The sequence below is a fragment of the Lissotriton vulgaris genome, chromosome 1_1 (assembly GCF_964263255.1).
Source record: "Lissotriton vulgaris chromosome 1_1, aLisVul1.2, whole genome shotgun sequence".
Classification (NCBI taxonomy): domain Eukaryota; kingdom Metazoa; phylum Chordata; class Amphibia; order Caudata; family Salamandridae; genus Lissotriton; species Lissotriton vulgaris.
In genome coordinates this window covers 1,173,744,245-1,173,771,789 of record NC_141685.1, presented here as the reverse complement: position 1 = coordinate 1,173,771,789, position 27,545 = coordinate 1,173,744,245, and the positions used below count along the sequence as shown (strand labels likewise).

Genomic DNA, 27,545 nt, shown 5'->3' with positions numbered 1-27,545 from the left:
GCCTGTAGGGGGTTCGCAATGAGAGAGAAATTCGGTATCCAGTGACGACAGTATCCTGCAACCCCTAGGAATGCCCTAACTTCCTTCTGAGTGCGGGGTCTGGGAAAATGTGTTATTGTCGTGATTCTGTCTGGCAACAGTTTTCTTGTTCCTTCTGTTAACTCATGGCCTGAGTACTTCACAGAGGTGAGGCAAAACTGTAACTTCTTTGGGGAGACTAACGGGCACATACACTAGGTGCCAATCTGGGGAGCAAAACTGCCACGTCCTAAAACGGCGTGCTACCTGCTACCACCCAAAGGGGAGCAAAAAATGCCACAGCTCAACAACAAGGGGCCAACTGCTACAACCCAATACCGGAGGATGAAAATCCCCTCCCCCCAAGTGTACTCACCGGGCTCCGTCCAGTCTGTTAGAGCATACCGACGTCAGCTGCACCCAATGGGAATGGTCTGGCGAGGGTATCCCGCATCCCAGCGGCCGGTGACTCTCTGCGGCGGGGGGTGGGTGCAGACCTTCGCCCTCAATGGCTGGCCAAGGGCCTATTGATACCGAAATCACCAAAGAGTTACTGCCGGCCAGGAATCCTGCAGAAGCTCACCGTCACCAGCCAGCCAGGGAACGCAGGGGACCCAGGCCAGACCCTATAGAGTAAAAAAAATGTGTGTGAGAAAAGGCAGCGGACTTCAGGTAGCAATGACGGAGGCGAACACACGCCCGTGGCTCAGAAACTAAGAAAGGTCAATAGCACAGAGAGCGAGAGAGAGAGAGAGAGAGAGCTTGACAGGAGTCACCTCCTGGGCAGTGTGGTGACAAAAACAAAAATAAACCATCAGAGCCAATAACAGCAGAATGAAGAAAGCGATCAGAAAAGGCACCACGAAAGACATGGAGTCTGAACAGGCCGTGGAAATATCCCCAGGACACAGGCACACTGGGTCAGACATAGAGAGCCAAGAACAAGAAGAGGCAGAAGAGGCAGAAGCACAACACAAGGGTGCCGAGAGCGAAAAGAGCAGGATTACACCAAAGACAACAGAGAGGCCACAAACAGACCATCCACCGGATCCGACCCTTTCAGCACTTTCTTTTTCTTCGAAGAAGTCTTTTCCAGTCACAAGGTAGGTGACTCCTCCTTTCAGTGATAGTGCGCATGGGCATCGACTCCATTGTTAGATTTTTTTTCCCGCCATCAGGTTCGGATGTTAGTCTATACGCTCCGCTTCGACACTGTTTCTTTGGTTTCCCTCGGGCGCCAGACATACTATCTCGACGGTATTGTTTCTGATGGCGTATTCCATTCTTCGCGTTTCCTGACAAAAAACCCTCTTTCGATCGGAGAGCTCACAGTAGGCCGTCAGGCCTACCAGCGTCGGTTCGACTCGCAGTAGATGGGACGAACTCCATTTAAATTCTGCCCTTGGTGCCATGCAAAGTACCCATGCACCGACTCACACAAAGTGTGTAACTTGTGCTCGTCCCCCGAGCACAGTGAACAGGACTGCGACATGTGCAAAGCCTTGTGCTTCAAGAAGATTCTTCGTGACTGTCTGGCTCGACGTCGCGACATGCAGAGTCAACACACAGGTTCTATTCCTGACCTCTATGGGACTGAATTGGAGGAAGAAGCTGGCAATACTATCTGAAAGAGACACGTTAGTGATAGATTCCTTACCTTAGAATATCCCCAGGCGTCAGACTGGATCCGGAAAGTTTTGCGTAGCAGTACCCTTGCGCGTCGGTAGGCGTCGTCTGCGGCTCCACGTCCGTCGTCGGCGTCGTGGGCGCCGTGATGACGTCGTCGGAGTACTTAGACGCCGCCTCCGCGTGCTGAATTCAGTTCTTCTTTTTTCCACGCCAGCCAGCGCAGATCTGGGAAGAGCAGTACTCTAGTCAATTTTTGTCTAAGTTTTTGAGATCTTTTGATCCTTTTCGAAGTCTATACGACTCCGGCGGTGCCGTTAGGGATGCCCGGATTCAAGAATTGCGAGGAGTGCGACCGTACCATGTCGGTTACGGATCCCCACCGCCAGTGCTTGCTATGTTTGGGCGTCGACCATGACGACTAGGCCTGCCCCGACTGTCGGGCCCTTTCGAGGAAGGCCAGGCGGGAGCGGTCCCGCAGGCGACTCGAAATCCGCCAGTCGGCCCCGCGCCGTGTGAGGTCCCGGTCCCACGGGAGGTCGAGGGACAGGTCGCGGGGATGGAGCCGTCACAGCTCCGGGAGTCGGCGCCATTCCTCCGGGTCCAAGTCGTCAGGTAAGAAGCATGAGAAGTCGAAGAGACATCATCGCTCTTCCGACTCCCCCCGACGCTCGCACGACGCGGCCGGGGGCTCGGGTGACACCGCCCACGCGGCTCCTCGGGAGTAGCGGGCGCCGCGTCCGGCCCCATACCCCCCGGTCCCTGGGCTGAACGCGACGCCGGAGGAGATCGAGCGTTTCCTCATGGTCATGAGGTCCCTTTCTTCATCGACGGGTTCCACGGCGCCTTCGGGCCCAGTGAACCCGTCTGGGGGCCCTAGTGGGTCGAGGGCTACGACCTCGACGCCGTCGGGTGCTTCGGCCTCGACGCCGCCGGCGCCTTCGGGCCCGGCGCCGCAGGGCCCCACGATCCCGACGCCGCCGGTGCCCACGGACACGTCGCCGCAGGATGCAGCGGCCCCGGCGTCGTCGGTGCCTTCGGGCCCGGCGCCGCAGGATGCCGCTGGACCCTCGTCGGGCGATGGACCGTCCACGGTGGACCTTACGACCCCCCCGGGGTCGGTCCGTATGGTGTCCCCTCTGGCGTCATCCTCGGGCGGCGCCGGCCCCGATGCCTTCTCTCACTGGGTTTCCGACGTCGGGACGACGTCTACCGACGCCGCTCTCGACGCCGTTCGGAGAATTTCAATTCCATGAACCCACCTCATTTGCTTATGACCCTGAATCCCAGGAGATGGGGGAAGAGGAGGATTGGGAGGGGTCTGAGGACCCTCTGACAAGGGAATGTCAGTCTTCCATGGACTGGACAGGAGACCTTGGGGAGGCCAGTGGCCTGGACACCTCTCCAGACACTGGATTAGTCTCTCCTCCTACCGTGGCTTCGGAGGAGGGCGCTACTTCTACTGTGGTGCTGATGAGGGCTGCTAAGGCCCTGGGCCTTGAGCTCCCCGTCGCGGCCGTGAAGACTAACCTCCTCACTGAGGTCCTTAAGCCGCAGTCATGCTCCGTGGAGCCTCTGCTGCCGTTTAATGAGGCCTTGACAGACGTTCTTATGGGCACTTGGTCCAGGCCCGCTACAGGTTCGCCTGTAGATAGGAACGTGGCCAGACGCCACCGCCCGGCCCCGGGGGACCCATGTTTCCTGTCCACCCACCCCACCCCCGAGAGTCTGGTTATCCAGGCCTCTAACTCCCAGACCGCCTTCCCGTCGGCCCCTCCCGATCGGGAATCCAAGAGGTACGAGGCCTATGGCAAAAAGGTGTTCTCGTCCCTTAGCTTGGGACTGCGGTCTTCCAACACCGCATGCCTCTTGGGCCGTTACACCCACTCTCTGTGGGAAACGGTGGCGGAAGTGCTGCCAGAGTGTCCGTTGGAGGTACGGGCCAAACTTGGCCAAGCCCTACTAGAAGGCCGGGACGCAGCGAAGTATAACATCAGGTGCGGATTGGATACTACTGACTCGCTGGGCAGAGCGATGGCTACGACAGTGGCGATACGAATCCACGCCTGGCTGAGATCCGCCAACTTCTCGGCAGACGTCCAAAATACACTCATGGACATGCCGTTCAATGGCCGTCGCCTCTTTGGCGACAAGGCAGATCACGCGCTTGAGCGCTTTAAGGACTCCAGGGCTACGGCCAAGTCCTTGGGCCTCTCGGCCCCGCGCCAGCAAATGAGTGCCTTTCGCCCCTTTCGTGGCAAAGGAAGGGGCGCCCCCACACGTGCCGCCAGCCAATTGCCACAAACTGTCGTCCAGCGCGGCGGCGGCCGTGGAAACCACCGTGGAGGCGGTCGGGGACACAGGCGGAACCAGTCCACATCTGCTCCTGCAGCATCCGCCTCTAAACCCTCCTAGTCTGTGCTTTTCGGCCCATGTGACGCCAGTGGGAGGCAGGGTTCGCCATCACCACTCTCACTGGCACGCAGTCACTTTGGACAGGTGGGTGCTGCAGATCGTCCGACGGGGCTACTCCCTCCCCTTCGAGACGACCCCTCAAGCCATGCCACCGCGACACCACCGCGTATCGGGGGATCACTTGCGGCTCCTGCAGGAGGAAGTTTCGGCCCTCTTGGCCAAGGGGGCCATCGAGCGTGTTCCTGGGCCGGAAGTAGGACGTGGTTGCTACTCCCACTACTTTCTGGTACCCAAGAAGGGCAAAGGGGGCCTACGCCCTATCTTGTACCTGCGGAACGTCAACGGCTTCCTCCGGAAGGAGAAGTTCAAAATGCTGACACTGGCTCAGGTCTTGGCTGCCATAGACCCAGGAGACTGGATGGTAGCGTTGGACTTGCAGGATGCGTATTTCCACATCCCCGTCCTGCCGGTCCACCGACGTTACCTGCGGTTCACGGTAGGCCTCGAGCACTTTCAGTTTACTGTGCTCCCCTTCGGCCTTACCAGCGCCCCACGGGTGTTCACGAAGGTGATGGCGGTGGTCGCAGCTCAACTGCGCAGGTTAGGGGTTTCAGTCTTCCCCTACCTAGACGACTGGTTGTTGAAGGCGGGCTCGCCCCAGGCAGTCGTCACCCAGCTCCAGACTACGGCGGATCTCCTGCACAGGCTGGGATTTTCCATCAATGTGCTGAAGTCACACCTGTGCCCCTCTCAGAAGCTCCTTTTCATCGGAGCGGTTCTCGACTCAGCGCAGTTTCGGGTTTACCCGCCCGAACAGCGAGTCCGGGATATACAGGCCCTGGTTCCGATCTTCGGGCCGTTATCCCGGGTTTCGGTCAGGTTGACGCTGCGGCTTCTGGGGCTGATGGCCTCCTGCATCCTTCTGGTGCATCACGCATGGTGGCGGATGCAGGCTCTGCAGTGGGACCTGAAGTTTCAGTGGGCCCAGCACCGGGGCAACCTTTCCGACCATGTCCTGATCTCGGAGGGCACTGCGAGACAGCTGCAGTGGTGGCTCACGGACCGCGATTGGGTCAACGGCAGATCCCTCTCCCTTCCCCAACCGGAGCACGTAGTTGTGACGGACGCGTCCCTCCAGGGCTGGGGTGGCCACTTGGGAGAGGCGGAGATCAGAGGACTCTGGTCTCCGGCGGAGTCCTGGCTCCATATCAATCTGTTGGAGCTGCGGGCGATTCGTCTGGCACTGAAAGCATTCCTCCCGTCTGTCCGAGGGAGTGCAGTGCAGGTGTTCACGGACAACACCACCGCCATGTGGTACTGCAACAAACAGGGCGGTGTGGGGTCGTGGACCCTATGCCAGGAGGCTCTGCGCCTCTGGCAATGGCTGGAACATCAGGGCGTGACTCTGGTGGTTCAACACCTGGCAGGTTCTCTGAACGCCAGGGCGGACGAACTCAGCCGTCGGTGCTCGATGGATCACGAATGGCGTCTGAACTCGGACGTGGCGCAAGGCCTCTTTCTGCGTTGGGGAGAGCCTTGGTTAGATCTATTCGCCACCGAAGAGAACGCGCAATGTCATCAGTTCTGCGCGTTGGAATTCCCAAGGCGGCACTCGCTCGGAGACGCTTTTCGTCGCGAGTGGAGCTGCGGTCTGTTGTACGCCTTTCCGCCTATACCTCTTCTGCCCAGAGTGCTGAAGAAGATCAAGCGCGACCGGGCACAAGTCATCCTTGTGGCTCCGGACTGGGCACGAAAGTACTGGTATCCCGAGCTACTCAGTATGTCAGTCGATCCCCCGGTTCGTCTGCCTCTTCAGGAGGACCTTCTGTCGCAGCAGCAGGGGACGGTCCTCCACCCCAACCTGTCCAGTCTCCACCTCCATGCATGGAGATTGAGCGGCGACAGTTGAGGCCATTTGACTTGCCTCCTGAAGTTAGCAACATCATTCTGGCAGCCAGGCGTCCCTCCACAAAAACTGTATACGCCTGCAGGTGGAACAGATTTGTGGCATGGTGCACAGCAAAGGCTGTGGATCCTCTCAATGCCCCTCTTTCTGAGATTCTTCTCTTCCTTCTTTCTCTTGCCCGGCAGGGCTCTGCTCTGGGCACTATCAAGGGCTATCTTTGGGCTCTTTCAGCCTTTCTGAGGCTGCCTGACCAACCTTCTTTGTTCAAGTCCCCTATAGTAAACAGATTTCTGAAAGGCATCACTCATACCTTTCCTCCTGTTCCTTTCGTGATGCCTCAGTGGGACTTGAACCTGGTTCTAACATTTCTGATGTGCGCTCCCTTTGAGCCACTTCATAACTGTCCACTTCGCCTTCTTTCTTTGAAGACTGCCTTCCTGGTAGCCATCACCTCTGCCAGGAGAGTGAGTGAGCTCCAGGCCCTCTCTTGTAAGCCTCCTTTCCTTTCAGTCCATCCGGACAAGGTTGTTTTGAGGACTAGGCCCTCCTTCTTGCCTAAGGTGGTCACGGCCTTCCACATGGGGCAGTCCATCACATTGCCCACCTTCTTTCCGCCTCCGCACCCCTCGAGAGAGGAGGAGAGGCTCCACCGTCTGGACCCAAAACGTGCGCTCTCGTTCTATCTGGATCGCACACGCCAGTTCCGGGTGGATGATCAACTCTTTGTTGGGTACGCGGGCGCTAAGAAAGGGAAAGCGGTGCACAAGAGGACCATTTCTCGATGGATTATCATGTGCATCCAGGCGTGTTACTCCTTGGCTAAGAAGGAACCACCTGTTGGGCTGCGGGCTCATTCCACTCGAGCCACGGCCACTACAACTGCCTTGGGCCGAGGTGTGCCCTTGCAGGACATTTGCCAGGCTGCTACGTGGGCTTTGTTGCACACGTTTGCGAGGCACTACTGCCTGGACAGTCCGGAGGGATGGCTACTTCGGCCGTTCCGTTCTCCAGGACTTTCTGGTGTGAATATTGGTTCGCAGACCCACCACCACGGGGATGGTATTGCTGGGGTATCTATTCTAAGGTAAGGAATCTATCACTAACGTGTCTCTTTCAGATGCACAAGTTACTACTTGTGTAACGATATATCTGTAAGAGACATTAGTTAGTGATAGATTCCTTACCGACCCACCCATCCTCCCCGTTCTGCGAACCGATATCTAGGGTTAAGGTCATCCCCTTTCAGGGCCCTAGTTTCTTGGCACCAGTGTCGGTTTTTGTCATGGCTCTGCGCTTCTGGCGCGGAAAAGCTGTGGCTAAGAACTGACGTCAGCACACGGAGGCGGCGTTAAGTACTCCGACGTCATCACGGCGCCCACGACGCCGACGACGGACGCGGAGCCGCAGACGACGCCTACCGACGCGCAAGGGTACTGCTACGCAAAACTTTCCGGATCCAGTCTGACGCCTGGGGATATTCTAAGGTAAGGAATCTATCACTAACTAATGTCTCTTACAGATATATCGTTACACAAGTAGTAACTTGTGCATCGGGCCGAGGAAGAACAGGAACCGATCTCCGTTTCTGAGTACGGCTCCAACCTGGATCAATACATCCCACAGGGAAAGCGTACTGTAAGTACAGACCCTCCCTCGCCCCAAAATCTACAACAACCAAAAAAGAAGGCTACGGACCAACCCACACCCCCGGGCTCCGGTCGGTGCCGAGACCATGCTTCTGACGCCTCGCCTTCTGGCCCGGCTCCAAAGCCTACTAAAAAGCCTTCCGGCTCTGAAAAATTCCACGTCTAATCGAGTTTAGGAGGGTGGATACCTGACTATGGTTGCCCCCAACTTTTTGCCTGGTGTTTTGCTGGTTTTCCGACTTAGTTGACCTGGGACCCTGCTATTCATGGCCCCAGGCCTACTGCTCTCTCTGTAGAATGGATTCCATGTACCTTAGGTACATATCCAATTGGTACTGGGCCACCTTATCAGACCCTGTAACTCAGGTGATAGGTGTACCCAGGGCCTACCAGGGGCTGCAGCATGTATTATGCCACCCCTGGCTGGCCATCGAAAACTGACACAACTGGCTGCACCACAATCACCCTTTGCTGTAGATATAGTATACCTATATCTAAACCTAAAATGGACACATAGATTCCTATCAGTCACTCCTATAGCAGGCCTTAACAATCCTGAAGGCAGAGTGCTTGGAATTGTGTGAGATGGTGCTCTGGCATGAGCTGAGCCCGTCTGCAGCTTACGGAAACAAGTCCTAATAGCTGTTCTATGATAACGCGTACCATATACTCTTAAGTGCATTATAATCCTCGCGGTTATTTGCTATCTTTGGTATCGCTTTATCAAAACATGTCGAGTAAGGTGTCATACGAATTGGAATACTAACCCCTCGCCAATTCAGGCGACGGGGTTAGCATTCCACCCTTCTAGAGGGACACGACATGTATGTAACTGTGAACCCCGGTTAAAGTTAACTCGAGCCTCAGCATCACAAAATGGATGCTGCCACCACAGACACGAGTCTGACCTCCTGCTGCTGGGAGTCCTTCCAGCGAGGAGAGCTTGGACAAAGAGTTTCCTGTCAGGGGCGGTGCTAGCACCAACCCAGACAGGGTTTTGTGTATCCAGGGTAGGCAGGGCTGAATAGGAAGGTGACTGCAAGTGGCACCCCGGTGCTCACTATGCATCTGCCGGCTAGAACCAGTTCCAGGGGCACACCAGCCCCTGAGCTGGGGAAAGTCCGGCATGGGAGAGGGGTGTAACCACCCCCCTTCCTGGTCCCACCCATGGGCAGGACCTAGTCCCATACAAGCCCTTTTCCTTAGTATTAAGGTGGGAGCGGGGACCCCTTCCAAAATAGATAATTCCGAATCTTGATGACTTTCCACGAAAGAACTCTTGAACCTTTCAGAAGACTCTCCCTTGTGGCTAAGGAGAAGCCACCCTGCACCCGCAGGCACCATCCAAGCATCGCGGTTTGCTGTAAGTCTCTCCTCCGGATCAAGACTGCCCAGCTCGACGAGAACCGGCTTCCCAGGCACCTCTGACCTCTACCTGCATCGTCAGCTCAGCTGAGATTCGTGGGTGTGACGAGACCTCGAGGGACCGGCCATCTTCAGGACTGCACGACGCTTGCCCAGCACGACCTCCGAGGGATCCTCGAGTGAGTGCTTTGGGGTGTGAGAAGCCCTAACCCTGAGCAGCTCCAGCACCGAAGTTCAGCCTCCCAGCATCCACGAGATCTGCGTGGGGCCCTTCTGCTCTTTGCTGCTCACCGCATTGTCCGGCTACTTGCCTGCTGGCTTGTGGCCCTCTTGACGAAGCTCCACGACGACAACACCGCTGGTCTGGTTGCTCCAGACTGGCCCTTGCTCCCCTCCAACAGAGGAGCACCCCGGACCCTCCTGGTCCACTCCAGACACCGTTTTAAGTCCACCGCGTGGGCTTGCATTTGCCAAGATTTGTTGCCCCAATCCTGGGTCCAGCGACGTCGACAGCAGATACCATCGTGGGACAGCTCGCACCTCCATCCTGGCCGCCGACAACGCCTCCTGGTCCGTGAGACTGCAGAGCCCAGCGTCGCCCACTCACCTGGTCGAGGTGACTTCGTCCGGTGCCATCCTGGGGCCCACCTAATCACTGGCTAGTGATTCAGAACTTGGTCCCCTCTGCTTACAGGTGTCTTCCATCTTCGATCCAGGCTTGGATCACTTCGAACTTCAACACTGGTCGCCTGCCAGCAACTTCTTTCAGGCTCCATAGACTGCAACGAGGATTCCCGACGTCTTTCCAGACCTATGCATCCGCAGCCCCTGGGCTAGGTAAACTCAGCATTTCGGTGCTCCAGCATAGCTTTGCTATCCAAAGATCCAGATCTTTTTTCGTTTCAGCTCTACCTAGTCGGATTCGTCCGATAACACTAACTTTACGAAATCTAGCATCCATAGACTTGGTCCCGCATTCCGCATGAGAGTGCACACTCTGCACCCGATCTCCCTAGGCCTCCTGCTAGTAATCTGAAGGTTCAGTAGTCAAGTCCTAGCGATCCTAAAGCCTATTAGAGTAGTACTTACCTGCTAGTAATTTTGCATTCCACTTTTAGAGTATATGGTTTTTCGTGCCCCTCGGGCATTTGTGTAAATTGTGCGACTTTGCGTATTTTCCTAAGAGCTTTGTATTGTGCTTAGCGCCCTGTCCTCATAAAGAGTCCAGGGCTGTTGTGTTCTAAATAAATATACTTTATTTTCATAACAACTTGTGTGGTGTCCTTTCACGTGGTGTTCAAGGGGTATATGTGATGGTATAACAGCTGGCTTAACACGCCCTCTAGAGTTTAGCCTACAGACTGCTCTTGTCCATGCTACTAGGATAGCTGGTCTAACGGTTGACTTACAACCAATCATCAATAAGGGTCGTTTGGAATGATACACAGTGATCACTAGAATAGTGAGCACTACATATCAGGCCAACTTCTCACATTGGTGAGCAGCGGTTAGGATTTGAGCTTGCTGTTGTTTTACCACACGTATCCTAAGAATATCATTGTGAAAGATCACATAAGTACCCAGGTACATATAACTTAGCTTAAAATACTCTGAGTTCTACTGAACCAGCTGTTATAGTTCAACAGGGCCCAGCACACCCTGACTACAACTCTTAGCAAGGGATCAGTAGGCAAACAAATAGTGTAGGTAGGTGCATCACTTACACCACACTAGAAGCATGTCGGACAAAGGAGGGAACTCAGAAGCCCCCCTTGTGTCAGTGGACCCTCCACAGGTCACTTCACGATATGCTGCTCTTAGCTTCCAAGATGAGACAAATCTGTACATCCAGGAAGCTAAAACAGGGTTCTAACCCTACCATTCCCTTTCTGATTGGTCTCTTAGTGACTTATGATGCCAGGAGGGCTGCCAACACAGATCCTTCTCATCCAGATGGGAATATGCCCCCCTTAGAGGGAACCCTTGGGGACCCTGACCTCCAAAACAATGGAACAGTGAGTGAAGGTGAGGAGGAGGATCAGGAGTTGTCAGAGGATGAGGCAGACAAGGGTCAGGTACAAGTCAGTAGACTCACCAGGACCAACTTAAGTAGGCATGAGAATGGATTTGGGGGACCCCCAGGGCCACTCTCAGGCAGACTTAACATTGGGAATGGACGAGTTAGGTCTCTCTCCAGAGGCTCTAACAGATCCATTTGAACCAATGGCTCTCAGACCTCTTCTCGAAGAGGGATGTCATCCCCTAAGAGGAGAGAGCATGAAGCAAAGATGAGGGAAGCCAATCTGAGGATTGAAAGGGAAGAACTTGCCCTGGCCAAAGAGAGGCTTGCATTTGCTAGAGAGCAGAAATTGAGTGGGGTAGACCCCACTGGTGGCAGCATTTTACCTAGAGAAAAGGACAGGAGTTTAGACACTAGACACCTGAGTAAGATAGTCCCCACCTTTAAACAAGGGGATGATATCCACAAATGGATAACTGCTTTGGAGAGGGCCTGCACTGTCCAGTGCATCCCCCAGAGTCAGTGGGCAGCTGTCTTGTGGCTCTCTTTTGAAGGCAAAGGTAGAGATAAGCTCCTCACTACTAGAGCTGAGGATGCTAACAATTACCAAGTCCTGAAAAATACACTGATTGATGGGTTTGGCCTAACCACTGAGCAGTACAGGATGCTGTTCAGGGATACCCAGAAAACTCAGTCTCAGGATTGGTCTGACTTTGTTGATTGTGCCACTAAGGCTTTTGAAGGCTGGCTACTGGGTAGTAAGGTTACTGATTTCAAAGGATTGTACAATCTAATTATGAGAGAGCAAGTCTTAAGTAATTGTCAGAACCAGTTATTACACCAGCACCTGGTAGACTCTGATCTGACCTCGCCACAAGAATTGGGTAAGAGGGCACACAAATGGGTCAGAACCAGAATTAGGCCTAAAAACCAGGGTGGTGACCAAAAGAAGGAATCAACCAAGCCTCAAGAGAAGGGTGGGAATAAATCTTCTGATCAAACCACATCAGGGCCCCAAAACTCCTCTGAAAAGGGTGGGTCCCAGACTTCTCCCAAAACCCAAAAGAAACCTTATTGTCATACCTGCAAACAGGTAGGCCATTACAAAAGTGACAGTAGTTGCCCAAAGGCCAACAACAATAAGGAGAACATACCCCCAAATAAAGCTTCCCAGCCTCCTGTTACTACTAGTAGTAATCCCCCAGGTGGTGGGAGTGCCCCCCAAGAATCTGGGTGCATTTTCTTTGGGAGTGCCTGGGGACTCTGGCCTAACCAGGTCCCCTGACTTAGATACTCTTGTCGGTGAGACTGGCATGGGGTTTGCCAACTTCACAGCCTGTCCCAACACTTTGGGCAGGTACAGACAGGAGCCCCTCATCAATGGTTCAAAAGTTGAGGCCTACAGAGACACAGGGGCTAGCATCACCATGGTGACTGAGAGCCTAGTCCCCTCAAGGCAACGTATACCTGGTGCCACATACCAGGTAGTGAACATTGATGGAGTGCAGAGAGATCATCCCATAGCAGTGGTAAATCTCAGCTGGGGAGGTGTCACTGGCCACAAGAGAGTGGCAGTGTCACCAAACTTGCCTGTAGATTGCCTACTGGGGAATGATTTAGAGATCTCAGCCTGGGCTGAGGTAGAGCAAGAAACCCATTTGAAAATGGTAAACCTCCATGGTAAGGTTAGTGGGGCAGTGATAGCCCCAGCCCCAGTCCAAGATGTCCTCCCTGAACAGGTCAGGAGGGCTGTGCCAGTCACAGCCCTATCCCAAAAAAATGCCTTTCCTGAACAGGTTGGCAAGGCTGTGATGGTCACAGCCCATACCCAAACTGAGTCCCTTCCTGAAAAGGTTGGTGGAGTTGTGATGGCCACAGCTCAAACTCATACAGATAATAGTGTTGTGAAGCCTGAAACTATGGATCTCTCCACTCAGACAGAGAGCATTGAGGAGGAAGAGAAATCTCCCTCCCACCAGACTCTAGGAAAGGATCAGCCTCCTCAGGGAACTGATCTGACCCCTTGTGATGGAACTGCCCCAGAGGTAGTCAGGCCTAGCCTGGCAGAGCCCCTGATGTCAGTGGACCTTTCCAAGGTGGGACCCAGTCTGGAGCAGGTAACCTGCCCCTCTCTACCCTGCCTCAGTCAGCCCAGGGCTGAAGAGGTCAGGGAGGCCAGTGGTGGACCCCAAAGGGCCCCCTGTCCAAAAGAACTCCCTAATCAGAAGATTAAGGGCGCTGAAGCTAGTAATCCTAGCCCAGTGAAAATAAAACACACTCCTGAGGGATCCCCCTTAAAATTAGCTAGGGAACTCCCACAGCTGGACTCTGTTGGGCACAGCCAAACCTGGGGCCTAAAAACCCCAAACCTGACCTGTCCCTCCAGTAAGCCAAACAGAGGGACTCAGCCTCCAGCTTTAGGTAGCCAGAGGTTGACCCTGAGAGCTCAGTGCATCTCAGCTAAAGAAAGAAAGGCACACATGATGAATGGTGATTGGAGGAAGGTAAGCCCAAAAGTAGTGGAGCCTCACTTCAGTACTCCATCCCAGCACCAGCCTTTTACTTTGCCAAAACACACCACAGGTAGTGATTCCCTATGGTGGAGACCCTCAGATACCCTTAGGGTGAGGGATTGCTTAGTGGACCATGATACAGGGGGTAACCATGCCAGTGCATGTACCACCTCATATGGCCACTCAGGCAATATAGGCTTACCTGGTCAAGGATAGCCTTATCTCCTTTCGTTTGGGGGGGGGGTTGTGTAGGAGGGTGGATACCTGACTATGGTTGCCCCCAACTTTTTGCCTGGCGTTTTGCTGGTTTTCCGTCTTAGTTGACCTGGGACCCTGCTATTCAGGGCACCAGGCCTACTGCTCTCTCTGTAAAATGGATTCCATGTACCTTAGGTACATATCCAATTGGTACTGGGCCACCTTATCAGACCCTGTAACTCAGGGCATAGGTGTACCCAGGGCCTACCAGGGGCTGCAGCATGTATTATACCACCCCTGGCTGGCCATCTAAAACTGACACAACTGGCTGCACAACAGCTGGGGCGAAGTGGTGTAATCACCCTTTGCTGTAGATATAGTATACCTATATCTAAACCTAAAATAGACACATAGATTCCTATCAGTCACTCCTATAGCAGGCCTTAACAATCCTGAAGGCAGAGTGCTTGGAATTATGTGAGATGGTGCCCTGGCATGAGCTGAGCCCGTCTGCAGCTTGCGGAACCAAGTCCTAATAGCTGTTCTATGATAACGCGTACCATATACTCTTAAGTGCATTATAATCCTCGCGGTTATTTGCTATCTTTGGTATCGCTTTATCAAAACATGTCGAGTAAGGTGTCATACGAATTGGAATACTAACCCCTCGCAAATTCTGGCGACGTGGTTGGCATTCCACCCTTCTAGAGGGACACGACATGTATGTAACTGTGAACCCCGGTTAAAGTTAACTCGAGCCTCAGCATCACAAAATGGATGCTGCCACCACAGACACAAGTCTGACCTCCTGCTGCTAGGAGTCCTTCCAGCGAGGAGAGCTTGGACAAAGGGTTTCCTGTCAGGGGCGGTGCTAGCACCAACCCAGACAGGGTTTTGTGTATCCAAGGTAGGCAGGGCTGAATAGGAAGGTGACTGCAAGTGGCACCCCGGTGCTCACTATGCATCTGCCGGCTAGAACCAGTTCCAGGGGCACACCAGCCCCTGAGCTGGGGTAAGTCCGGCATGGGAGAGGGGTGTAACCACACCCTTCCTGGTCCCACCGATGGGCAGGACCTAGTCCCGTACCAGCCCCTTTCCTTAGTATAAAGGTGGGAGCGGGGACCCCTTCCAAATTAGATAATTCCGAATCTTGATGACTTTCCACGAAAGAACTCTTGAACCTTTCAGAAGACTCTCCCTTGTGGCTAAGGAGTAGCCACCCTGCACCCGCAGGCACCATCCAAGCATCGCGGTTTGCTGTAAGTCTCTCCTACGGATCAAGACTGCCCAGCTCGACGAGAACCGGCTTCCCTGGCACCTCTGACCTCTACCTGCATCGTCAGCTCAGCTGAGATTTGTGGGTGTGACGAGACCTCGAGGGACTGCACGACGCTTGCCCAGCAGACCTTCGAGGGATCCTCGAGTGAGTGATTTGGGGTGTGAGAAGCCCTAACCCTGAGCAGCTCCAGCACCGAAGTTCAGCCTCCCAGCATCCACGAGATCTGCGTGGGGCCCTTCTGCTCTTTGCTGCTCACCGCGTTGTCCGGCTACTTGCCTGCTGGCTTGTGGCCCTCTTGACGACGGTCCACGACGACAACACCGCTGGTCTGGTTGCTCCAGACTGGCCCTTGCTCCCCTCCAACAGAGGAGCACCCCGGACCCTCCTGGTCCACTCCAGACGCCATTTTAAGTCCACCGCGTGGGCTTGCATTTGCCAAGACTTGTTGCCCCAATCCTGGGTCCAGCGACGTCGACAGCAGATACCATCGTGGGACAGCTCGCACCTCCATCCTGGTCGCCAACAACGCCTCCTGGTCCGTGAGACTGCAGAGCCCAGCGTCGCCCACTCACCTGGTCCAGGTGACTTCGTCCGGTGCCATCCTGGTGCCCACCTAATCACTGGCTAGTGATTCAGAACTTGGTCCCCTCTGCTTACAGGTGTCTTCCATCTTCGATCCAGGCTTGGATCACTTCGAACTTCAACACTGGTCGCCTGCCAGCAACTTCTTCTTTCAGGCTCCATAGACTGCAACGAGGATTCCCGACGTCTTTCCAGACCTATGCATCCGCAGCCCCTGGGCTAGGTAAACTCAGCATTTCGGTGCTCCAGCATAGCTTTGCTATCCAAAGGTCCAGATCCTTTTTCGTTTCAGCTCTACCTAGTCGGATTCGTCCGATAACACTAACTTTACGAAATCTAGCATCCATAGACTTAGTCCCGCATCCCGCGTGAGAGTGCACACTCTGCACCCGATCTCCCTAGACCTCCTGCTAGTAATCTGAAGGTTCAGTTGTCAAGTCCTAGCGATCCTAAAGCCTATTAGAGTAGTACTTACCTGCTAGTAATTTCGCATTCCACTTTTAGAGTAAATGGTTTTTCGTGCCCCTCGGGCATTTGTGTAAATTGTGCGACTTTGCGTATTTTCCTTAGAGCTTTGTATTGTGCTTAGCTTCCTGTCCTCATAAAGAGTCCAGGGCTGTTGTGTTCTAAATAAATATACTTTATTTTTTTCATAACAACTTGTGTGGTGTCCTTTCACGTGGTGTTCAAGGGGTATATGTGATGGTATAACAGCTGGCTTAACACGCCCTCTAGAGTTTAGCCTAAAGACGGCTCTTGTCCATGCTACTAGGATAGCTGGTCTAACGGTTGACTTACAACCAATCATCAATAAGGGTCGTTTGGAATGATACACAGTGATCACTAGAATAGTGAGCACTACATATCAGGCCATATCAGTACATATCAGGCCAACTTCTCACATCGAGTACCTAGCTGAAACCTTCAGGATCGAAAAGAAAGTCCGGCTCCGATCCACAGCATTCGGTGCCAAAACACACTTCGGATCCGAAAACACTTCACCTATACCTTCGACATTGAAACCTTTGATGCCAAAACAACCATAGGCACCGAAATCACCAAATAAGCGCCTTTTCAACAATCCGCTCGATAAACCGGGCCGAAACAGAAAATACTTTACATTCATCCAAAAACTAGGCATATCACAGTGACTCTAAAAAGATGAACTGATGCTGAAGAGGAATATCACATTCCTTTGAAGAAGAGAACTGTCGGAACTAACCCTTCGCCTTCTCTTCCTCCTCCTATCCCATCTCCCCCCTACTCCACAGTCTATAACTGTGCTTACTTCACCTCAGCACTCACCACATACAGCTAATAACCAGGTTGATGGGGATGATAATGGGGATGAGGATGATGATGGCCAACCAATACCTGCAGACCATGGGACGATTATAATGTTAACTCGCCCACAGGCAATGATCCTGACTTATATCCTACCAAACCCTCTCCTCCACATGATAATGTAAGATACATTGCATTGCTCAATAGGGCTTCTAATTATCATGGGGTGCAGCTCCAAAAAGATTCACTCTAAGAAGATTTCCTTTTCGAGACCCTTAGCACTACTCAAAAGTCATCACACACTTTACCAATGCTCAAGGGTATGATCAGACATGTGGATGATATCTTTAATGATCCTGTCAGGGCACGTATCATTACACCTAGGGTAGACAAAAAATATAAGTCTGCACCATCTGACCCAGCGTATATTAAGGGGCAATTACTGTTAGACTCGCTAATAGTGTGTAACGCATGCAAAAGGACTGTAGGAAAGTAGGATCTGCTTCCTATGGTCACCCCCACTTTTTGCTTTTTGCACCCATTGTGTTGACTAGTGTGGCTGGGATCCTGCCAAACAGGACCCCAGCCTATCTGCTTTCTCACTTAAATTGATATGTATGTACTTTGGTACACCAACAGAAACAAAATTCCCTTGACGCACTGTTTCACAATGCTGGCATGCGATAATCAACCTTACATCAACATAAACTGCACTGTATTCAAATTGTTAAAATAAACTTTATTATCACAAAATCATTGAAGCTCACATTCCATTATACACAGGTTAAAATAATTTAACATTTAACAATACTATCTAAAGGATAAAATCCCTAACAAGGAACACATACAATGCATATGAATCACAAAATAGATTTCTTCTTTGACCAACATAATCAAGACAACACAACATGTAAGACACTGTTTTTGTCATATACAGATGCACATCTAATTGGGCTTATAGACACGTCAATCAATACATTGCCTTCATCAGTATTTAACTATTATTGTGTCTGTCCTTCAATTGATCTTTAAATTGGCGTCAACGCGTTTCGATGGTTTCATATAACTTGTTCCATCTTTATCAAGACATAAGAGTTTGTTGTCTTAATGGTTAGAACGATTACTGTATATCTTATTCCCTCGTTTAAAAAAAAAAGTGGAGTACTTAGACGCTACCCTCGCGCGCTGACGTCAGTTCTTCTTTTTTCCACGCCAGCAAGCGCAGATCCAAAAAAAGCAGTACTCCTTTTTGACTAACTTTTTCGATCCTTTTTGATCCTGTTTCGAGTCGTAAGTCTATCGGTGCCAGTAGGGATGCCAGGGGTTCAAGCCCTGTGCCGATTGCCTGTATTGCCTTGGGGCTGACCATGACGACAAATCGTGCCCCGACTTCCGGGCCTTGGCGTCGAAGGCTAGGCGGGAGCGGTCCCGTAAGCGCCTCGAGCTCCAGCAGTCGGCCCGCGCCATTCACGGTCCAGGTCGAGGATGAGGTCAAAGGACCGGTCGCGGAGCCACAGTCGTTGCAGCTCGGCGAGTCGACACCATTCGTCGGGCTCCAAGTCCTCAGGTAAGAGGCACAAGAAGTCGTAGAGACAACATTGCTCTTACGACTCCCCCCCGACGCTCGCGCGATGCGGCCGGGGGCTCGGGTGACACCGCCACGCAGCTCCGCCGGAGACGCAGGCGCCGCTACTAGCCCCATACCCGCCGGTCCCTCGGCTGAACGCAACGCCAGAGGAAATCGATGCCTTCCTCATGGCCATGAGGTCGCTCTCTCCTCCGTCGGGTTCCGCTGTGGCGCCTTCGGGCCCCGCGGCCCTGACTGGGAGCCCAAGTGGGCCGGGGGCTTCGGTCCGAACGCCGCAGGGTCCCTCCGGGTCCGGATCTGGGTCGCCGCTGGTCGACCTTACGACCCCTCCTCTGACGCCAACCCCCAGGGTGTCGCCCCCGACGCCGTCCCCGGACAAAGTCGTCCCCGGTCCCTCCCTCGGTCCGGATCGGGGTCGGACCGGCGTCGCTCGACCCCCGAGAGTGTGAGAAGTTGGCCTGGTATATGATGTTCACTATTCTAGTGAGCACCTTGCACCAGTCCAAACAACCCTTATGGTGATGGTTGTAAAGTCAACCTTATAGACCAGCTATCCTAGAGGTAGCATGGACAGAGCAGTCTTAGTCTAAACTCAAGAGGGCATGTGAAGCCAGCTGTTTTACCATATGTAACCCCTTTATTACCAAATGAAAGGACACCACACAGGATATATATAAAATATATATGTAATTTATTACTAGAGAGAGGTCTAAGTACAATACAAGATAATCAATTTAAATACAATAAGTTGCACAAAATTCAGAAGGGCCCTAGGGGCACGCTAAACCATATACTAAAATAGTGGTATAAGAACCACCACACAAAAAGTGAATAGGCCCAGGGCCTAGGGAATCGCTGGGGCAACGCTGAGCTACCAACAGTTAGGAAGCAGGAAGCCCACAGGATGCGTGTGCAGTGTCTAAACACACACGCGTGTTACCATAGAGAGTGAATGGGAACGTACAAATTGGAAACTAGTTCTTTTAGGGTACTTCTGACTGGACTCGGTGAAAGTTACATGAAACCTAGACAGTTGGATAGTTGATACCCACAGGAGCACCGGAGTACTCGCGTTACCTACCCACAGGAAGCGAGTGCATAGGTGTCAAAGTGTGTCGGGTTTCGTCGCTGAATCCTATGGAGCCTGGAGGAAAGATGCTGCATGCGGCCAGGAGAGAAGTGTCCGGGTGGATCCAAGGGTGGATCGAAGATGAAGAGGACCTGAAAGCAGAGGGGACAGAGTCTGGGTCACTAGCCAGTGACGAGGAAGGAACCAGGAAGGAACCAGGCGATGTCGCGAAGCAATCAGGTGCTGATGGGAAGCTTGTTTCTGCAGCCACGTGGACCAGGAGGCGTCGACGATGACCAGGAGTCAGGCACGGACTGTCCCACGAAGGCTCTCGCTGTCGGCGGTGTCGGCTTCAGGATTGGAGTCAAGAAGCCTTGGCAAAGGCAACCCACGCAGGAAACGAAGTTGGCTTCTTACTCAGACCAGCAAGGTCTGAGGGGCTGCTTCTTTTGATGGAATCAAGGGCCAGTCTGGAGAATCCATACTAGCAGTGGAAATTCAAAGGATTGTTGCCAAGATGGCCACTAGCCAGCAGGCAAGTGACAGGGCAGACGCGTCGAGCAGGAAAATGCAGAAGGGCCCCACGCAGAACTCGTGGAGTGTGCAGGGCTGATCTTCGGTGCAAATGATGCTCGGGGCTGGGGCTTTTCAATCCCCAATGCACAGCCTTGAGGGAGCCTTGGGTGCTGCACAATCAGCTAGTTGTAGACTTTTCAAGATAGCCGGTCCCACGTCTCTTGTCGCCTCCACGTGTTTCAGCTTTGCAGGGACTGTGGATCGGGCTGTTGGATGTCTGGGAATTCGGTTCTCGTCGGGCTCTGTGCTCGGGTTCCGGTGGGAGTATCGACAAAGCAAAACGATGATCTCTGGGTTGGTGTCTGCTTGTGCAGGGTGGTCACTCCTTGACCACAAGGGAGATTCTTCAGTCGTCTTCTTGTAAAGAAATTTAGTGAAGATCCAAAGTTTCGTTTCAGAGTTTAAGTCAGGATAATCTAAAGTCTTGGGACTCAGCTCCTACCTATATACCAAATCTAGGGGCTGGATTACCTACTAGGTCCCTCCTATGGGTGGGACCAGGGAAGGGGGTTGGTTACACCCCTTTCCCTTTGTCCAGTTTCGTGCCAGAGCTGGAGCTGGAGAGCCCCAGCACCGGTTTGAACTGGACATGGGACTCCTTGTGTGCCCCAGGCAGTGACTCCTTTCTTTCAGCCCTCCTTGCCCTAATACACAAGAGCCTGTCTGGGGTGGTGCTAGCACCTCCCAAGACAGGAAACCTATTGTCCAAGCCTCCCTCGCTGGAAGGACTCCCAGCAGCAGGAGGTCAGACTTGTGTCTGTGGCAGCAGCATCCATTTTGTGATGTTGAGGCTCTGGTTAAGTTTAACTGGGAATAGTAGGAATAACATGTCTTCTCCCTCTAGAATGGTGGAATGCTACCCCCGTCGCCAGAACTGGCGAGGGGGTAGTATTCCAAATCGTATGACACCTTACTCGACATGTTTTGATAAAGCCAATTCAGAGTTAGCATTTAACCGCAAGGTTCATAATGCACTTAAGAGTATATGGTATGGCACTATCCTAGAACAGCTATAACGACATGGTTCCAAAAGCTGCAGACAGGCTCAGCTCATGCTAGAGCACCATCTCACATAAAACCAAGCACTCTGCCTTCAGGATTGTCAAGGCCTGCCATAGGAGTGACTTATAGGTATATATGTGTCTATATATAAGGGTAGATATAGGAATACTATATCTAAGCAAGGGGTGATTACCCGACCTTGCCCAAGCTGAGTGATCAGCCTGTGGTGTCAGTTTGGATGGCCAGCTAGGGGTGGCATAATACATGCTGCAGCCCCTAGTAGGCCTTGGATGCACCTATGCCCTGGGTACCTATGGTACACTATACAGGGGCTCACAAGGTGACCCAATACCCAATTGGAGATGTACCTAAAGTACATGGAGTCCATTTTACAATGAGAGTAGATAGCCTGGGGCCCTGATTAGCAGGATTCCAGGCCAACTAAGTTGAAAACCAGCTAAACACTAGGCAAAAAGTTGGGGTTACCATATAGTCAGATATCCACCTTCCTACAATAAGGCCCACTCTGATCGATGGGTACTGCCACTTGGCCCCTGCTCTGTCCGTGGCTGTCCTACGCATAGTAATACCCATCTGGCCCTTCAGTTCCATAATCTTCATTATAGTACTGCCTCCCTTTTGTCTTAACAAAACAATTTCCCCCTGCCTCACCTCGTATCACCTCTTCTCATGTCACTCCGATCAATTGCTCCTCGTCCTCTTCCTCTTACAGCTCCGTTTTGCGCTAAGAGGAAAGGACACTGAGCTCGCTAATGCCCTTCCTGTTTACAGTAATCACATTGGTTTGCTCCCAAAGTAACAGCTGGACCTCCTCCCCGTCCTACTCCCACCCCTCTTGGAACAAATCCTCTTCCCACTGCGTCTATACCCCATCCTCTGGCTACTTGCTGTAATAACACTCGAGTCTTAAACTCCTTCGTCTTTTTGTCAGATTTATCTTTACTCTCGTTTTCCCTATGTTCATAATATTGGGCCATACTCAAAAGAACAGAAGGAGTAGAAGTGGTCCAAGTATTTTCTGCTGCCTAGAGCCTGGCAGATATTTCGGGCAACAGATTAGTCACAAAACGATTATCGAATAATCTTATCCCACCTTCCACTGACAAATCTTGCCCACTAAAATCAATGAATACCCCCTCAAATCGAGTAAAGAAATCGGATAGAATCTCGTCCTTCTTCTGTTTGCAGGGGGTTAATTTATCCCAATCGACCTTACGGGGTGGGATTAATGAATGCATATATGTAATGATCTGACCCGGCAAAGCAAACATTTCCAGTTTAGGTTTATCTCCGGGTTTCCGATCCTTGTCCCAGTCTTTAATTTGATCCCCAGTTCCTCCTAACTCGTTAACGTGAGGATGGTCGTGCACCTGTCGCCATACATCGACAGGGACCAGTAACCCAAAAAATAATTCTATATCAGCTAAGGTCATCACGGCCGATGAAGCGGCCTCAGTGAGTTCCTTATAATAAGCAGTGGGATTTTTCCGAGGGTCAGGTAGCTGGGACATCAGGGAAAGAACCTCACTTCTTTTCCAAGGGGTATAAACCCATTGCTCTTGGAACCGGGCTTCAACACGAGCTTGAATGATTTGATTGCCATTGTCCCTGACCGCAGGGATTTCGGGATGGTAAATGGGATGAACTTCCCGCATGGGATTCTGAGAGTCCCAATTTGGGCATTTAGTGAACAGCCTTTTCCGATACTTCATTATAGTCACCAGATTCCCATATACATCTTCTAATCCTAATTCAAATTTATGTGCCTGGTCCACAATGTCATATAGGGCCTGTGGGGCTCTCCCATCTGCGAAACATTGTTCCCATAGGAAATTAAGCAATTGTCCATGTTTCTAAAGCATATTGCTGTATAACTGGTTCGTAATCCTTCATGGTCCCCCATATATCTGTAATTGTATAGATGGCGTTCTGCACCCATTGGGATGCTTGATCTACCACCATCTGTTTCTACCTGGAGCCTACTGTAGCACGGGTATACAACCTTCGGGCGCCCAGAGTCCCTGAAGCATGGGAGGGGGTCGAATCAATCCTTGCAGGTGTTGACGTGGCCGACAAAGAAGGCCAAGCCGGTGAAGCTACAGAGGACATAGAGGGAGGTGATAGGCCGCCAGTCAATAATGTAGCCGTGGCTGGTACTGGGGAAACAGGAGTGAAAGTTGGCGCCATAGGGGTTGAGGACGTAGTAACAGCCGGGGCCATAGCTTGTGGGGCGGACGTGGCGGTGGCCATTACAAGTGGTATTGCGGGGTACACTCGTTGCGGAGCATAAGGAGGCGGAGGACGTACATCTAATAGGGTCTCAATTTCATCTTCCGGCTCGGTTCGAGCTGTGTAACTTTTATCCGCCTGTAACATAAACTGCCTGTCTATACATTCAACGTTTTCTCAGTTTGTTCTTTATCGTATGCTACAGCCTTCTGAGTTATGGTCTGGCCATTTTTAACTTTGAGCAGTTTTTCTTCCCTTATGCGACGGCGTTTTGCCTCTTTCTGCCACCGCTTTAAAGAATCGAACATTGCCTGCCGGCTTCTTTTGGCGAACAATCGATCCTGTAAATACTGTGTCTTTTTTTTTATCAAACAATCCAGTTAAGGGCCATTGCAACTCTACATTATCCTTTGTATATTTGTGCCATACATTATTAAACAAAATAGGCGTAAGGCCATGTTTTACATACATATCAACATTTGGGCTGCCCTCTGGCGGAGCAGGCTGGCTTTCATCCAATCGTCCGCTCTTACGGCGGCGACAACATTCAAAACATATTTTACTAAAACAAAACATTTTGTTTATCAAAAATACACCCACTCACAAGCTCTCAAACATGGCCATGTTCACTCATGCTCAATCTCTCCTCAAATAGGGTCTGTCACATAAAAAGTACGAACACAACATACAATATTTTACATTGACATGTCTTTTTCAGAACCAAACAATCAAAGAACTCAGCCCGTCGACTCCCGTTCGTGGAGAACTCGTAGATTTCCAACCACCAGACCAACAGATACCAGAAGCAGGCAGTCCGGAGACTACCAAGAGGCCATCAGACAGGAATTAACCACAGACCAGCCTACAGACCATCCCGTAGTTTTCCTGGTTCACCTTCAGGACTATTCTGACTGAGCCCGCTGACTTAGCGCCTCTTCAGGTGTGTCCTACAGGCTACCCAGGTGCAACCACGGGCCTTTCCGAGAACAGTCTGGCCGGGTGAGCACCACACGTGCCTCACCAAGGCGCCCGATTGAAAACCTCTATTATTCACCAAACAAGTCCGTGGAACATCTGCCCGTGCAGCCTCAATGCCACCCCGTCAGACCTCCAAAGTTCTCCGTGGTACACCGACCACCAACCAAATACAGTTAACTGTTTCCAAAATGATTGCGTGTTCTCCACTGCCCACTCCTGAAGACCAACACGGTCAGCTCCTGGGTTACGCCCGTAGGACTCCGGCGAGGGGTCACTAGCAGCTGGGGCTCTCGGATTGCGAAAGCGGAGTTCAGCCAGAATCGTTAGTCCACCCCCTCGACCAGAGCTCCCTTTTCCTTGTCCTTCTTGCCCCATTTACGGGAGGACGACCCCAAACGCGGAGTCCCACCAGAGTTGCCAACTGACGTGTTACAAAAATAATCTATAGAGCTATACCTACCAATAGCCCCCAATTATCGTCTTATCAAATAATCAGTCAGTTGGCAGTGAAGTAAAGTCAATTGTTTATTAAACAATCAATACTCTATAGAGGAGCCTCTCCGACGTCACCCAGCCAGTGCGTGGAGAAGACTACCTATTCACACTCAAGTCATGGCATATATACTTTCATTGTGTTACATGAGAACACCGTACATGGAAAAATACTGGTAGGCACAGTAGCTTAAAGGAAAGACCATATATGGCACACAAAGCTCATTTAGAAGTCTGCTTCTGCTATTATTGGGGAGGGTCAGGAGGGGTGACTCCCTTTCGTCTCGGTGCCTGGGAGCCCGGGTACGGCGGCTCCAGGAATGTGCTTATCACCTCTGTAACCAGATGCGACCTTGGGTCTCAGAACAAGAAAGAATAGTATGAATTCAGCTGTCTATATAACTCAACTAACAGGGCTTACTCAGCTGCTGGAGGGTGGCACGTGACCACCGTTCGAGTCTAATACATGTACAGGTAAAATGGAGTCTGTTTGGTTCTCGGTCTGCGTGCAAAGAAATATAATGCAAGAGCGGAAAAGGAGTTCCTGCATTGACATAACTAATTAGTCTAAATTATGATATACATGTGAATATAGATAGATCATGCTAACACAAAAGATTAAGATAAATGTAGAAAATCGATTTTATCCCTTAGTACATTGGTAACATTTTGTAAGAGGATTGGGCACTGAATATTTCTGAATTTCTTCCTGCAGCCATCAACGAAGCGAGTTCGACATGAGCATCCACACAGCATACAATTAGAGTTGGAAATAGAGACAGCAGAGGGAGCTCTAAAGGCCCTGCAACCACTACTGCAAATGAGCCCGGCACCTGATTGGTTGTCCCGAAGACTACAAAACTTGGAAACATTATTAATGTCTTTAAAAGGGCAAGCAGCTGAAAAAATGGTGAATTAGCAAGAAGACAAAAATATTTAACTGTTCATAATGGGGCTTTCACCAAAGGGCTTTTCTGTAAATGTACACCTTTTCTGAGTGTGCTGGGCACGCTCATGATATTTTTTAATTGCTGTGTATTTTTGAGTGACACTCTTTCAGAATAAAGTACTTTTGGTAATTTACTTTCTTAATTTGTCGCTACATGTCTGATGCATCCATGAAATATTTTTGTGGCCACTTTTTTTTACATTTGCAAATATGCAATCTGTATCCTGTACATATGTAACATCATTTCTAATCTTCCTGCCAGTGTATTGACACACGGCTGTATTCTTGTTTTTTAAGTGTTAATATTTTATAACAAAAATAAAATGACAAAAGTACTTAAATGTCCTTGTCATTAATGGCAGTTATATGCTGTTCTGATGCTTACTTCTACCTACAGATTGCTCAGGTCGTTGGACTCCCTCTGGCACCGACTCCATCTGGAAATCTTTAAATGGTTATTCTGCACAGACAAAGGGTGCTACAGCTACTGCCTGTCTCCAGTGCCTCCCTGGATGTTACTGCACAGAACTGTTATGAGCAAGTTCCAGTGCCTAATTTGTAAATAAACAAGTGGTACCAGGGCTCTTGTCTGGAGGCCACTGCAGCTTATACCACACATTGCACCTTTCATGCTGCCAATGACACAACTTTTAACCAACACACTCCTACAAATGTGACAATTCTGACTATTCCAGGTCCCCCAGAGCTATAAGATTAGCTTGGACGGGTAATAGTCATTTTTAATGAATATTGAATTAACAATTGACTGTTGTTGTGGTCATCTCTAAATTAGCTGGACCGGGCCACCTTGTGGCAGACTGTCACAAGCGCCAGTGTCCGCAATTAAGTGCCGGTGCCGAGGCCAGGTCCTCCTCGAATTGGAATATAAGCAACCCAGGACTGGCTATGCGCTTAAGGCTCATCAGCCAGGTATGGCTTAGTTTTAGTGGCACAGTGAGCACATAAACCAGGTCTGGGCACTTCTGTAAGGGCACGCTGAAGAATTTTGGCAAGTAGGGCTACAGGGGGAGGAGTACACTGAGTGGCCTGATGACCTTAGTTGCGGGGGTGGTGGGCTCCATGACCTCGCCCGCGAAACTGCTGTGGTCCTTGTTGAGGTTGGACAGGCTGGCGGAATGGAGCACCTCTATCAAATCCTTGAAAGGAGCGGTCGAACTGTTAAGGTTGGCAAAGTGGGGGGGACAGGTCCAGAAAGCATGCAGGGGTTGCTCTTTTGAAAATGCTCTAGAGCAGAATCAGCCTACTCCCAAACAGGCAAGTCCCATCAAAGGCAATGTCATCAGTGAGGACTAAACATCATCTGACAACCCAGTCAATTGTAGCCACGCATGGCAGCAAGTGGCAAAACTGGTGCTAATGGCCTGCTCAATGGAATCGCTGTTGTCCAAGCCACATTAAATCATGAACTTGGCTGCATCACAACCATCTTGAATCCCCTGAGGGAGCAAGTCAAAGATCTCATGGCACATCAGGGAGGACTTGTGCCACCAAATTCTAAATGGTGCGGGAATAGCGTCCCAACAAAGAGCCAGTGCTAACTGATATGCCAGATTTGTATAGCAAAAACACACTTTTCTGATGGATATATCTGCCAGTGGATTCCTCACCTTGTGAATATCCCCTGCGCCAGCTGCATAAAGAATGTCTTTGTAGCTGTCCACGCCGACGAGGACGATGTCACAGAAACCCAGCTTCGTTCGCGACTCCTCTGACGTCACTGGAGCCATAAGAGAGCCTCGTCGGCGTGATGACGTCAGTTCCCTTTTTT

General features: G+C 51.4%; 1 protein-coding gene across 2 annotated transcripts in view; it reads left to right on the top strand.

Annotated features, from left to right (window-relative positions):
• Positions 1-25,890, top strand: part of FIRRM (FIGNL1 interacting regulator of recombination and mitosis) — a 3,285,109-nt gene extending 3,259,219 nt beyond the window's left edge. For both annotated transcript variants that reach the window (XM_086964357.1, XM_086964349.1), the window contains one exon: positions 25,523-25,890. In XM_086964357.1, the coding sequence (XP_086820483.1) occupies positions 25,523-25,726 (204 nt within the window). In that variant the 3' untranslated portion in view covers positions 25,727-25,890. The remainder of the gene's footprint in view (positions 1-25,522) is intronic.
• Positions 25,891-27,545: the final 1,655 nt, after the last annotated feature.